Genomic DNA, 15,341 nt, shown 5'->3' on the forward strand with positions numbered 1-15,341 from the left:
AATATTTAAAAATTGTTAAAATATAAAAAAATGTGTGATTTTTAAATATTGTCAAAATTATATAGTTACACTAGAACTATCATAATGATAGTCACTGTAGACTCTACGGTAGAAGTACACAGTACAACACAATAGTTTTTAAGTCTTTTTTATAAGACTAATACTTGTATTAACTATTGACATTCTTTCCTTTTTAACAGTTGTAGGTGTATTTTTATCTAGGATTAAATAAAGCTTCAGAGATAATTATACATGGCGAAGGATCAACTTCAAGTGTTGAATGCACTTGATGTGGCCAAAACACAATGGTATCATTTTACAGCAATCATTGTTGCAGGAATGGGATTTTTTACAGATGCCTATGATTTGTTTTGTATTTCCCTCGTAACCAAGCTACTCGGCCGCATATACTATCACGTTGACGGCGCACCAAAGCCGGGAAATTTGCCGCCCAATGTCTCCGCCGCAGTTAACGGCGTAGCCTTTATCGGAACACTCTCTGGCCAGCTCTTCTTTGGCTGGTTAGGTGACAAGCTCGGCAGAAAGAAAGTCTACGGCATGACTCTGTTGCTTATGGTGCTTTGCTCTGTCGCCTCCGGCCTATCGTTCGGCCGGGAACCAAAGTCGGTTATGACGACGCTTTGCTTTTTCCGGTTCTGGCTCGGATTCGGTATCGGAGGAGATTATCCGCTTTCTGCCACCATTATGTCGGAGTACGCAAATAAGAAAACTCGCGGCGCATTTATCGCCGCCGTCTTCGCGATGCAGGGATTTGGTATCTTGGCCGGAGGCATATTTGCAATCGTTATCTCATCGATATTCAAGGCGAAATTCGATTCTCCGCCATATAAGGTTGATCCGGTAGGCTCAACTGTTCCAGAAGCAGATTTTGCGTGGAGAGTAATTCTTATGGTGGGGGCTCTTCCTGCTGCACTGACATACTATTGGAGGACGAAGATGCCGGAAACCGCGCGTTACACGGCGTTGGTTGCGAAGAACATGGAACAGGCTACAAAAGATATGTCTAAAGTTATGCAAGTAGAACTCCAAGCAGAGGAATTAAAGAAAGAGGAGGATAAAACTAAGGATTTTGGCTTGTTCTCTAAGCAATTCGCGGCGCGTCATGGTTTACATTTGCTTGGAACAGCGAGTACATGGTTCTTGCTTGATGTTGCATTTTACAGTCAGAATCTCTTCCAGAAAGATATCTTCAGCGCAGTCGGTTGGATTCCTCCTGCGGAAACCATGAACGCGTTGGAAGAAGTTTACAAGATCGCCAGAGCCATCCAATTGATTGGTTTCTTCTTCATGACAGTGTTCATGTTTGCCCTCGCAATTCCTTATGAGCACTGGACTCAGAAAGAGAATCGCATTGGATTCGTCGTGTTGTATTCATTAACATTCTTCTTCGCAAACTTTGGACCTAACTCAACCACTTTCGTCGTCCCTGCGGAGATCTTCCCTGCAAGATTCCGCTCTACATGTCATGGGATTTCGTCGGCTTCAGGCAAGCTTGGTGCTATGATTGGTGCTTTTGGATTTCTATATTTGGCGCAGAGTCCGGACAAGACCAAGACAGATGCAGGTTATCCTCCCGGCATTGGTGTCAAGAATTCTTTGTTGGTATTAGGAGTGGTTAATATTTTAGGGTTCTTGTTTACATTCTTGGTGCCTGAGCCAAAGGGAAAATCTTTAGAAGAAATATCAGGTGAGCATGAACAAGAAGATGAGCTTGGAAATAAGGTATAGTCGTGTTGTTTGGCACAATTAGGACGAATAATAAAGCCGTGCCTTCAATTTGGTATTCGAATCACCCGGCCCAAAAGTAGGTTCTTTTCTATATGAGTTGCTCTTTTTATTTGATTTTGTGTTGTCATTTTGTATAGATAACAGGTGCTATTTGTTCTGTGATTTGGAAACGTATGTAATTGTCTATTTCATTCTTTAATTTGATGACTATATATATATGTTTCTTTACTTTTAATAACCATCTCCCTTCTTCATCACCTACGTTCCCCTTATATGTATTACTTCTTTGTTGGCCAATGTACTTTTTTGGTCTAATGTGCATTCTTTGTTGAGAAGTAATCATGGTAGTTTTTGGTTTTATCTTTTATGTTTAATTTTTATATATATTATTGACTGTCTACCAAAAAAATGTATCTTTACATTGTTACATATATTTTCATTTTATCCTGTAATTTGGCACATACTTTGTGCTCTACATCTTTACAAGATTTTCTAGAGTATACCAACTTAAAGTTGATATATTGTGAAGAATAAATACTTGTAAATATTGATGATCTACTTCATCTACTTCTAGTCTTCTACTATTATATAATGGAATGGAATATGGAATGGAATATAGAAAGGAACTGGTGGATAATTTTTTCTTTTAAAATGTCTTTTAAGTTTTAGTATAACTTACTCTCTAAATTTAAACCAAATTTCTTATTATTATCTACATCTAATTTATAAAAAAAATAGATTAATAGACACAATAATACTTATCAATATACTAATATTGATTAATTTCAGAGTTATTATGAAAATATATATTATTCAATAAACAAAAGATAGCTTATAAAGTAATTATTTTCATCAAAGATAGATATTTTATTCATTGAAATAATTAATGAATATAAGTGATCTTAAAAAGATAATCCGTCTGACTAATAATTTAGACTTCCCACGTAGTTTTTTATAAGTTAAAAACAACATAGAATTAGAGTTCAAATAGAGAAGAATTCAAGACGTGGATGTAGTTATTGTAAGTATTTTATTAGTTTTCAATTCCTTTACTTTAAAGATCTTCCAATTCTTTGTCTTTCAAATTTGTCATAGAATCGTTGCCACCATAGATATTTGCTTTTATACTTTATTTCAGCTTAAACTTTTGGTTCGTCTCTGTCCACCATTTTCATAGCTCGCCGGATTTTGGTATCCTCAAAGTTGAGATTATTCAGCTAAGTTCTAGATTTTTTTTGGTGTGTGAGTAATTTGTGCCAGAACATTTTAGTTTTGGGTAGACATTTTAACTTTTAGATTACCTTTTGAATTTGCTTTTGTTGGCATTATTCTGTGGCGTCTTAGGAGGAGGACGGAAGAACTGAAAAGTAATTGAGTAGCCTGAAACATAATTTTCTTTTTCTATTAAAAAAATGATGTAATCAATATTATGATTTTAAAAAGCAAATCAAATCGGTTAGTTCAACTGGATTAAAAGGGATACCATCTAAGAAGTGGTAAATTCGGTAAAAAAGAATAGTAAACTCACATTATTCATGTAGCCTATTTTTTGTCTAATAGACGTCACGTTCTTCAATATTCACGTTCTGATTAGTGAATAATTACTCCACCTGCAACACATAATATTAATATGGGAAATGCTAGTTGTACAATACTAATCAGCCTTTAATCAGCCTTTAATCAGATTTAAATAATATTTAATTATTTTTGTAGTGTAACATGTTCCTATTTTGTAGATACATATCTATAATTAGATTTTAATTTAAATTTAAATTTTAAAATCCACCCACTTCATTGGTGGTTACGGTAACTTTGTTTTACTTTCGTAACTTTACGTAACAGATACAGTTTTTTAAATTCCTTATTCTACGAGACATTCACACGCATTAGTGAATCCCAAACCAAAAAGGATGCTGCCAGCTGAATTCTCCATCTCGTTTTCATTGGTGAAGACCATCACCACCTTCCAGCTGAAGTACTCTCTCATTTTGTATTGGTGAAAGATATCATTATTTTCTACACATGTGTTTATGTAATTTGTTAAGAAATATCATGTTCAACATTTTTAATTATATTTTAATTTAAACATAAAAACACTCTGCTGATTTAATTAGAACAAGGTTGATCTTATTTAATTTTATTAATAAAGTTGTTGCATAAGTATTTTCTACGTTAGTTTGAGCAAAGAAGCAAAAAAAAATTTGGAGTTTAAGAGAGAAGATGTAGTTGATATAGTCATAAAAATTCTGTTGTTATTTATCAATTATAACACATGATAGTATGATATTTTATTCAAAATATTTTTAAAACACATCCAAAATCAGGCTAACTTTAAATATTTAAATTTAAACGTTAATAATACAATTAATCTTTTGATTTTTTATTCGATCAAATGAATATAATACTTATTACTTAAATTATCAGTTAAATTTTTTTCGATACTTATTAGTTTTCAAAATTATTATAATCAACAATTAATTTAAAATTGTGTTGTTATTTTTCGATTATAACACATCTGATAGTATGATATTTTATACAAAATATTTTTAAAACACATCTAAAATCAGTCAACTTTAATAATACAATATAAATGTTAATAATACAATTATGAATGGTCGAATATAATTATATACATAAACTAAAATATTTTCAATTGTAGTTTCTTTTTCAATTGTAACACATTTAAAATATTAAGTTATACAAAAATATTTTTAAAACACATCCAAAATCATAAATCTAAAAATTAAATTTAAACATTAAAAAATAATTGTAACACATCTAAAATTATGAAGTTATACAGAAAATATTTTTAAAACACATCCAAAATCATAAATCTAAAATTTAAATTTAAACATTAAAAAGACAGCGTTGTTGTAAATGAGCGCCGAAAAGGAGGAAGGCAGCGTTGAGGATGAGCGCGGAAGAGGAAGGTAGCATGGATGAACGACAGCGGAGGATGACTTCTCTATGTGCACCTCTGAATTTTTCATATGCGCCTCTGGATTTTCGACATGGCACAAACGTGATTTCTCTGCTTCTTTGAGTGTTTTGTACGAGTTTAATTAATAATTTGATAGTTTAAGGTTTATTTTATAATTTTAAAATCAAAATTTTGAATTTTGAATAATTTAATTTTTAGATATGTATTTAAATTATAATATATTAATAATTAAATATATTAAATCTGAAACAGAAATTTAAAATTTAAATTTTAAATTTCAGTTTTTTTAGATTGTATTTTGAATATATATTTAATTTTAAAAAGACAATAAATCTATTCATAATTTTTAGTTGTTTGTTTTAATTTTTTTTTAATTATTGTAATAAAAAGGCTGAATGTTGTACTATTTTTAAAGGATACCTAGTTGAACCGTATTAATATTGCCAGTAAAATGTAAATAAAATACGAATCTAATTCGATTAACTTATTAATACTGTTATTTCATTACAACCGGTATTTCAGTTGGTGTAAACTGCTATTTTAGAATGGGCGTAAACTACAGCATTCGTTTTCACGCCTAAACAAACAACAAATTAATTAGTGGATCATCCATTTCGTTGTAATTGTATTCTGATATACGGTACAATAACTTATAAAGATGCATGAGAGTTGCTGACTCCTAATTGTAAGTATAAATTTGCTCAAAATTTTAGAGCAATAGTAGATACTTTGCGTAGGTATATGTCGTTGACTTATCCGCAAAGAGAGTGGTACCCAATAGATCAAAGATGTGACATCTAACGTATCAGTGAACAGACTTCCAAGTGTCTAAAGGTTGTGTGTCTTTAATATGACGAACTTAAGACAACTTTATGTAACTTTGGAGGGACTAATCAAAAGTTTGCTGCTGAAAATCGCTAAGTTGTGCTTGACCAAGAAGTTATGATTGTTATCAGTCCAATCGGTTATGAGCACTCCATCAATCGACAGGACATATATATGTGCTATGTCTTCGAGTGTCACCGTAACCTTACCGACCAGTAATGCGAAAGTGTGAGTCTTCTACCTCCATCTTTCTTCAAGAGCAGCTAGCAACGCACCATTTCCTCTAATTTCTCCAATTCTTGATATGTGGTAGAATCTCATTGTTTATGAGGTCTGATCAACCGCCGAATGTCACATCTCCGGTGGATCAAGTTTAAGGGGCAAAATATTCTTATTAGCCTAGTTCAACTAAAATGCAAAAAATAAATAATATTAAAATTGAAATAAAAAATAATTAAATAAAATTAAAAAATTAAAACAGAAAATCTACAAAAAATAAATCAAATGATTAACTATACTAATATTGTTAATAATAATATTAACTAAACTAATTATATTTAGTATATTAATCAAATAATAAGCTCTAAATTAGCGAAAATAATAAAAATTTACATAATTATGTTATCTAAATAGTTGATAATATGTTCTGTCATCGACATATAATTATGTATTATTTTTATTAAATACCCGTTTAAAATTTTTTATATATAAATTTCACATCTATACATTAAAATACTCTCTAAAACTCAGTAAACCAAAATACTCTCTCAACTCTCTTTACAATGTGTTGAACGAGTGAGGAGGAGAACCAGGTGGGAGGCTTTTATACTTTGTTTGGATGAGATGAATTTAGAGAGAAAGAAAACGAAGGAAAAAAATGGATAAAAAAAGTGATTTTTCTTCGATGGGACAACACGAATTTTTTTATAAAACTGGTGCGACACGTCGCATTTGTGTTGGAAAAGCTACTTTCACCGCATACATCACGCTACTTGCATGTTAACAGGGACTTGTCAAGTATTTCTCTTCTTTGCAAAGTCTAGTTTGAGTTACCCTATTGGTACAGAAAATGTTGCAGCTTCACATTATGACAAAATCTACCATGATAGAATATAATTGTACAACATATAGTTATTGTCCATTAAAAAAAAGTAAATGCTATATTGCCTATCATTAATTTAGATATGGAAAATATTGTGGTGTATTGGCTGAAAATGAAGATACTGTGTGTATTAAAAACAGATGGACGTGTCAGATGAAGGCACAACACGCAGGGGCGTGGTGCCTGAATCACGTGGGGGGCGTGGAGGCTAGGTAGCATGGTGTGGTTGAGCCAACTAGGCAGCACGCAGGGGGCGTGCTGACATGGCAGAAGTTGGTTGGCTACGAGGGGCAGCACGTGGGGGGCGTGATGAGTCAGCACGCTGGGGGCGTGCTGACATGGCGAAGGCTGATTGGTCCAAGTATGCAACACGTGGGGGGATTGTTGAGTCAGCACGCAGGGGCGTTCTGACACGTGTCAAAGCGTGATTGACTGAGGCAGGCAGCACGTGGGGGGCGTGTTAAGTACACCCCTCTATATAAGGCAGAGCTCGATAGTGTTTTGCATACTGAGTAAGATTTGAGTGTGTTGTGAGGATTCTTTGAGGCTGTTGTTATTGTAATGGAGGGCACCGCAAATTTGGTGGTGTATCGTAATGGTGAGATAATACGTAATACTCATGAGGGAGTGAGATTTGTGTCCCAGAATCTATTTTCGTTTGTGGTTCCATGCACGATGACGTTAATGGAGCTGCAGAACGGCCTCTGTCAAAACATGGAGAATGGTACGTTAATGAGAGTGAGCAGAATTCTGTACCGGAATCCGATTGTAGTTTTTGGTGGTCTAATACGATTTGATACCATGCCGATCACGGATAAAGCGAGTATGCAGAATATGTTTCAAATTCACCGACAGACACATATGCGACACCCACAGATTGAGTTGTACGTTGAGTTTGAAGCTGTAGAGGCAGTAGCGGTCCAAAATGATATAGATGTAAATGATGATAGAGCTGCAGTGTACGAAGGAATGAATAATGACAGCGAAGAGGACTTCGAAGCCACTTATGAAGCCGGCGACGAAGATGAGGATGGTGATGTGGGAGTTGAGGCAACAGCAGAGAATGTAGTGGTTCATCCCTCGAGCAGTCAACCGATGGGCGTTCCACCTTTTATGCGTGAGTTGGATCTCGACGCCATGCATACCCCCGAGTTTCTGGAATATGCAAACATAGGTACGCGTTGACTAAATAAGAAGTTTTTGTTAGTTTATACTTTGGATTGATCAATAAACGATGATTTCGGATTTCTGTAGGAATTGCTGATCTTGAGGACGGAGAGTTCCGGATTGGAATGGAATACAGTTCTAGAAAGTCGGTTGTCGCAGTAATTAGAAGTTTCACTATATCTAAAGTGATGGTTTTCAGTGGCTAAGAGAAGGGGGTTGAATCTTAGCCCCTTTTTCACTTAATAACACTTGATGGTCTTTAAAACAACTTCTGGAGACCTTTTGATTTTTGTCTCGTTCCCAGCCACGAGACTTTTTCTTTTTGTCTCGTCACTCGGCACGAGATATTTTTCAGTTTTATCTCCTAGGCAGCAGAAACAAAAATGGAGTAGAAGAGAGAGAAAATTACACCAAGATATATCCTGGTTCAGCTGCAAAGTGCAAGGCAGCCTACATCCAGTTTCCATCACAACAATGATGGAATTTCACTATAATCATTCTTGATTACAAACACCAATTCTCCCTAGGAACTACCCTTCCTATCTAGGACAAGTCCAGAATCTAAACCCCAATTCTGAACTTGACTTAGTTACTGCCAAGCTTTCAACTGCTAAGTGCTAACCCAACTTGCAAGGGGATTCCCACAGAATCATGAAACACAACACAGATGTACAAAGGACTTCTAAGGACATCTATGGCTTTTTCTTTTAATTTTGCACTCTCTGCCTTTTTTCGCTCTATGGCTTTTTCATACAAACCTCACTGTTTGCCTTTTTCCATGAGACTCAAGACAGACAAAATTAAATAGAAAAATTACAAAATGAAGAACATTGAAGGAGAAGAACTTCTGTTAGCTTAGGTAGCTATGAGAACTCTGTGCCTTGCACTCTCACTCCTTGCTTCAAGCCCTGGCTGTTCACCCTTATATATAGGGAGAAGCCTCCACGGTTGAAACCAAACAAACCAAGCTAATCTTCTTCTTCATGCAAACCGGTTCGGCCAGAGAGAGAGAAGAGGAAATTGAATGTAAAACCTAACATGCAATTACCTCTGGTCCTTCCTTGGTCACCAATCTTCATCAATCCGAGCCTTCCATCTTGCCTTGCACCCTAAGATGGACTCCTACCCCTTGATGCTTCATGATGATGACAGCTTCATCTGCTCCAACTTCTGCCTCTTCCATCACGTAGCCACTGTAGCTACCTCCTATGGTGGTTGAGCAAAATCAGAGTCAAGCCATCCCTCCAAGGATCTTCTTCTACTGACCGAAATCTTCTTCATCCATTTTTGGGTATAAAGAAGCCAAGATCTCTTCACCAAATCTTACCAGAAGTGATGAGAATCTCAGCCACAACATACTTTTTGTTTTCTTTTTCTTGCCATCATTGTGATGGTCTTGTTACTTACTTCTCCTTCTTTTCGGTGGCTAGGCTTAGCTTCCATGGTTTCTGTGATATGACCAAAAGAAGAAGAAAGATTAGAGAGAGAAGAAAGAGAAAGAAAAGCAAAGCTATGAGTGTTAGATAAATTAATTAGGTGCAACTCTCCATGCTTTGTGTAGTAGCGTGTAAGCTACACTTAATTGCAATCAAATCACATTTTCTCTTTCATGTTTCCAAGGTAATAAACTTAAGCAAAGAAAATTTGAAATCCACCATATGATGGAAATGAAATCCGTTAGAAGCATAAGGCAAAAATATTTGCTTCCTCTCTCAATTGGTTTCAGACCAAGCAAGCAAAATACTTTGGGCTTGTATCAATAATAATTTAAATTGGCCCAAAAAAATAAAACATTTCAGCCAACATTCATATGACAAATTTGTATAAGGCTGAAGTTTGATATTATTGGGCTTAGGATCTTTTCTTTTCGACCTATTAACAAACCTGCATAGCAAAATTATTTAATTAACAAATTTGGAATCAAATTAATAATTTTGCAATTAATCATATTAATAATGTTTGATCATCACTAATTTAAATTAGAGTTTTCCAAACTCATCATAGAGGAGTTGACTATGATGTGTATGAGTCTGAGCCACAGACGTTCTATGCAAAATACAAGATGTACGGGCGTGGATGTGACTGGCTTATCCGAGCCAGCTTGATATGGAAAAAAGGTTGTTGGGAGATACGCAGATACAACGGTAGGCACACGTGCACAATCGGAACGATTTCACAAGATCATTCCAAGTTGGACTCGGATACAGTTGCTGAGGATATAAGGCCATTGGTCGAGACGGACCCGTCCATCAAGGTGAAATCTATAATTGCGGAAGTCCAGTCAAGGTTCAACTATACCATTAGTTATTGAAAGGCTTGGTTGACAAAGCAGAAGTTCGTAGCCAAAGTTTTTGGTGGTTGGGAGGATTCTTACCAAGCCTTGGCATGGTGGCTCTCGGTCATGGTGTAGAAGATTCCTGGTTCAGTTGTCCAAATAGAAACACGACCACTGTACAACGGGAATGAGGAGGCACAAGGTGTAAAAATACTTCATCGTATATTTTGGAGTTTCAATCCATGCATCAGGGCATTCAGGCATTGCAAGCCCCTGATTCAGGTTGACGGCACACACCTATACGGAAAATACAAAGGTACACTTCTAGTCGCTGTTGCACAAGATGGGAACCAGAACATTGTGCCTATCGCCTTTGCATTGGTGGAAGGGGAGACAGCTAATGCGTGGCACTTCTTTCTCAGGAATCTGCGAACGTATGTTGTTAGAAAAGATGGTGTGGGTATGATCTCAGATCGGCATGAGTCAATACGGGCAGCAGTTAATCGTTCCGATGGTGACTGGCAACCTCCAAGAGCATGGTGGATGTTTTGTATAAGACACATCGGCAGTAACTTCTTAAGGGCATTCAAAGTCCCTCACTTGCAGAAGATTGTTGTCAACATAGGGTATTCAAGAACGGTGGAGGAGTACAATATCAACTATAAGAGGTTGGAAGAGCGAGGCGAGGCATATGCCAGGTGGTGCGATGCCATCGGACTCAGACATTGGGTATTGGCATTCGACGAGGGACATCGATGGGGTCATATGACAACGAACCTTGTCGAGTGCATTAACTCAGTGTTGAAGGGTGTCCGTAATCTACCTGTGTTGGCGCTGGTCTGAGCAATATATTATAGGTTAAATGAACTCTTTACGCGGAAGAGTGCCGAGACTCACGAATGCAAGCGTGCTGGATTTACGTACTCCGTATTTGCGCAACAGCGGATAGAAGCAAGTATGCAACAGGCTGGGAATATAGTTGTGCACCGCTTTGATAGATGAAATGAGATGTTTGAGGTGCGCAAAATGACTACTGGAAAGGTGTTAGTTGTTGATCTTGCGCGACGGACGTGTGACTGTGGGCACTTTCAGGTTGAACGAATACCATGTCGCCATGTTATTGCTTGCTATGCTAACCAGCGTCTCGATTGGCAGTTTTATGTGCATGATGTGTACAAGATGATGGAAGTTCGTAAGGTATATAAATTTGAGTTCACACCATTAGGAGATCCCGAGACATGGCCTGCTTATGAGGGACCCACATTGGTCGCTAATCCCGCCCTGAGGCGAACGTCTAAAGGCAGGCCCAAACTGACCCGATACTTGAATGAAATGGACTCACGTGACATGCATGGTCCTCGGATATGCCGTCTCTGTGGTGCTCAGGGTCATAGTCGGAGTAGGTGTCCGCAGCGTGCTGGACCGAGTGGTGCTGCTTCGTAGTTTAATATGGTCATGTTTGTACTTTTTAATTTGCATTTTATCAGTTGATACTTTTGAAATCAGACGTGTTTGTATTTTTCAAATGAAGTCTATCCATTGATATTTTAATGTCTGCTTAATATTGTCATTAACTGATTTCCTTAAGTTAATATACAAAAAAAGAACTACGGGTTACATAAGTTAACAAACCAAATATTAAACACGAATTACATTAACTTAATTCTGAAAATAAAATCTAGATAACCTAAACCGAAGCTCACTTCTTTCCAGCTAAGTAGTTCAGTCCCTTACCCATAATACCCCGACCGAACCGCAATGGAGTATACCTATCAGGTGGATTTCGCTCCATCCGTAGGTCATATGGGTGACCTCGAACTAAGTCATCCACCCCCGGAGCTCCCGAACCACCTGCCTCTGTAGGAGCGGCCGACCCACCTGCATCTGTCGGAGCGGCCGACCTGCCTGCCTCTGCTGAAGCGGATGGACCGGGGTTGAACGTGTTAACAACTGTGTATGCCCGCTGACGCTGGATAAAACCACTATCACATGACGCACTCCCTGACGTGTGGTCGGAAGTACAACCCCGCAAACCATGGGCCATATCTACTGATGCCCTATGTGGATCAGCTGACACCGACAGTGAAGGGATACCACTAAAATCTGACCAGCCACCCAAATCAGCGTTGGTCCAATGCTGTAGTTGCTGATCTCCGTGTCCGCTGCTGGAGAAGTCAAACCAATCATGACCGGAAGGAATAGTAAGTATGGGATCATGATGCTGGCCAGACTGACCCTGGTCACTGTGCTGAGAATGGTGACTGCTCTGAGCGTGGTGGCTGTGCTGAGAGTGCTGAGAATGGTGGCTGCCCTGAGTGTGATGGCTACCATGACTGTAGGCCGGTGGCTGTGGTATATAATAAGGAATCGGCTCAAACACTGTATGCTGTGGGGCAGGTGGCTGTGGGGCAGGAGGCTGTGGATGATGAGGAATGTACCCCGTCAATCTCAACAGATGTCCGTAGGAGCATACGTACCAATCCCAGGACTCCACCGTCGGTAAAAAATCCCAGTCGGAAGGGGTGCTGATCTCGCAATCGACTGTGTCGCCTGTTGGCCCACTCCGCTATCCATGGCCCATGCAAAACTGTCCAGTCATGAAGCTGCACTCCGCGTAGAACGATGCAATGCTGATCAAGTGGAATATCCCTTGCTGCCCGCGGAGGAGGTTGTGCATATCCAAACTGACGCATCACTCGATCCACAGGGTGCCACTCGACACACTCGAATGACAACAACGGAGCAACGATGTCACACACCTCAAGATAGGGATGCAACTCGTCCGGAACGATCAATCCGTGGTACGGCCGCCACTTAAACTGCCACAGTATTATTGGTATATTAGAACCCTAACAATAATGGTTGGAAAAATGAAACAGAAAAATCATAACTATTTACCTCCTGCATGTAGTCTATATCATGCCTGAATGTCTCTATGGTCTTGGATAACCACGCTGTGGTCCGTTTCGAATGACTCCACCTGATACATTATTAATTGAAAAAATTTAAATAACTCACCATAAGTCAAACATGCATCATGAATATAACACATGACTAAAATAAGACTTATTACCTCCTGGCAACTGATATCTCGGCCGGTAAAAGGGTTTGTCTCGGTACGGGAGCAAGACACAGCATTCGCTCCCATGCCCAAACAAACAACAGATTCAGAGGGCCATCCATCTCCTTTGTATCATATCGTGATGCACGGCATAGTGCTCTGTAAATATGCGCAAGACATGCTGACCCCCAACTATAAGTATGGATCTGCTCGAAATCGCAAAGCAATAGTAGATATTTCGCATGGGCATATGTGGTTGACTTGCCCGTGAATAGGGTCGACCCTAACAAACAGAAGATCTGACATCTGACGTATCTCCTGATGGACTCCTTAGTGTCCAACGGCTCTGCGTCTCTGATACGTCGAACCCAACCCAGCTTTATATAGGACTTCGCATTATGACTGACTGATGGCTCACGACCGAATATCGCTATGCCCTGACTTTGAACGAAGTCGCTACTACTATCTGTCCATCCATTGACAGGCTCTCCATCAATAGGTAGGCCGAATATATGAGCGACATTCTCTAATGTCACTGTAACCTCACCGATCGGCAATACAAAGGTGTGGGTTTCAGGCCTCCACCTTTCAACCAGAGCAACTAACATGGGGTGAAATCCTCTTATAACTCCAATTCTAGAGACGTGGTAGAATCCCGTGGCGCGTAAGTAGTTCTCCACCATCGGATTCCACGTATGTGGCGGATCCAGTTTACGCACCAACAAATTCCTGTTAGACTACATCAACAAAGATATATGTTATATTAATTAAATAATAATCCTTATAAAAATTAAAAAAATTATTAAAAAATTACATATTATTATTATTATTAACGTTTATTTTATAAAAATTATTATTATATTGTTAAAATATTTATAAAATACACAAAATAATATTCTCATTACAAAATATATATACATTAAAAAATATAAATACATAAAAAATAAATTTTAAATACAGAAAAAAAATAAAATTTGCCAACTTACATAAATAGGATGATCCAAATAGTTGATAATATGTTTTTCGGGCGTCATATAATTACGTACCATTTTTTTTAAATCCCTAAAACTAAAAATTTTTTCACCGTATAAACTTTTAATTCACTACTACTAACTACTACTCACTACTACTCACTACACTCTTCTCACCCTAAACCTATACACCCAGACAGCCCACACTTCTTTCCTTCTCTCTAATTTCTTTGCTTCAGCAACTATTTCCCTTACAATATGCAACGAAACATGCATATAGAAGAAGGAGAGAGCTCGCTAGTTACCGGAGGAGGGGGCTGTCCCCTGCATGCAGGCAGCTTGCAGCACGCCCCCACGTGGTGCAGTAGTAGCATTGGAACTCCGCGGGAATCTCTGCTGCGCTTCACGGGTCTCCAGGCTCTACGCCCCCTGCGTGGTGAGTCAGCACTCCCCGGCGTGGTGGAGGAGGGTCGCCACGTCGCAGGAAGTATGCCCCCAGCGTGTTGAGAGAGTGCCGCCACGTAGCCACCGACTGAGGCACCACGTCCCCGGCGTGTTGACCGTTGGTTCCATACTCCAGCAATATCCCTCCTTGGCCAATATCCAGCCAATATACCATCCCTGCATCCATAAGAAAAATAATTTCTGTTAACTTACATTATTCTTTTTCTTATTATCTTTGATCAAATCAAAAAATAAAAAAACAATGACCTTTGAGATATCAAAAGGTAATTTTGTGATGAGTAATATAGGCTAAATGCTCCAATTATTCCTACATTAGCAATTTATTTTGTTATTTTTGTAAGTTTAAGCATTTGATTGAAATTCAAAGATAAAACAGGAGTAAGTTAACAAATTATTTAGAATGAAAACAAAAGAGAATTTTGCTAATCCATTATGTTATATGTATGTAATATTTATTGCATTACAAAATACATATTAAAAAAGTATTCAACACTTAACATCAAATTTATCTCGGTTTTAACTTTTAACTGGAACCCAAGCATAGGTGATAGGTGAGAGTGAAATAGTTGGAGTCCTGGAGATGCATGAGAAACCCGTTTATTTTGTGTGTCACGTTCGATGCTTTCTATCAATCAATCATTTTGTGGAAATTTCTAATCATAATCTCGATAAATCAATTTTATTTTTAATTTTTTTCCTGTCAATTTTTCAAACCCAACAACTCTTTACCATCTAATAAAGCAAAAGAGTGAAATTTAATTATCATTAAATTTATAATTTAGTAT

The 15,341-nt window shown here is 37.8% G+C and overlaps 2 protein-coding genes across 2 annotated transcripts in view; both read left to right on the forward strand.

The window, feature by feature from the left end:
- Positions 1–2,093, forward strand: part of LOC107628223 (inorganic phosphate transporter 1-4) — a 3,400-nt gene extending 1,307 nt beyond the window's left edge. Inside the window, exon 2 of the mRNA XM_016330993.2 lies at positions 201–2,093. Within this exon, the coding sequence (XP_016186479.1) occupies positions 253–1,749 (1,497 nt within the window). The 5' untranslated portion in view covers positions 201–252 and the 3' untranslated portion in view covers positions 1,750–2,093. The remainder of the gene's footprint in view (positions 1–200) is intronic.
- Positions 7,179–10,902, forward strand: LOC107626950. Its single transcript, XM_016329834.1, has 4 exons — positions 7,179–7,791; positions 7,872–7,942; positions 9,826–10,038; positions 10,195–10,902. The coding sequence occupies exons 1-4, from the start codon at positions 7,179–7,181 to the stop codon at positions 10,900–10,902; spliced, it is 1,605 nt and encodes a 534-aa protein (XP_016185320.1).

This window comes from Arachis ipaensis, chromosome B02, assembly GCF_000816755.2.
Source record: "Arachis ipaensis cultivar K30076 chromosome B02, Araip1.1, whole genome shotgun sequence".
Lineage (NCBI taxonomy): Eukaryota > Viridiplantae > Streptophyta > Magnoliopsida > Fabales > Fabaceae > Arachis > Arachis ipaensis.

What these genes read in the sequence shown, in the direction of transcription:
- LOC107626950 (XM_016329834.1), top strand. Translation starts at nt 7,179, where the DNA reads ATGGAGGGCACCGCAAATTTGGTGGTGTATCGTAATGGTGAGATAATA. An exon ending in TCTGGAATATGCAAACATAG is followed by an intron (nt 7,792 to 7,871) that starts GTACGCGTTGAC and finishes GGATTTCTGTAG; the next exon opens with GAATTGCTGATCTTGAGGAC. An exon ending in AGACGGACCCGTCCATCAAG is followed by an intron (nt 10,039 to 10,194) that starts GTGAAATCTATA and finishes GTCATGGTGTAG; the next exon opens with AAGATTCCTGGTTCAGTTGT.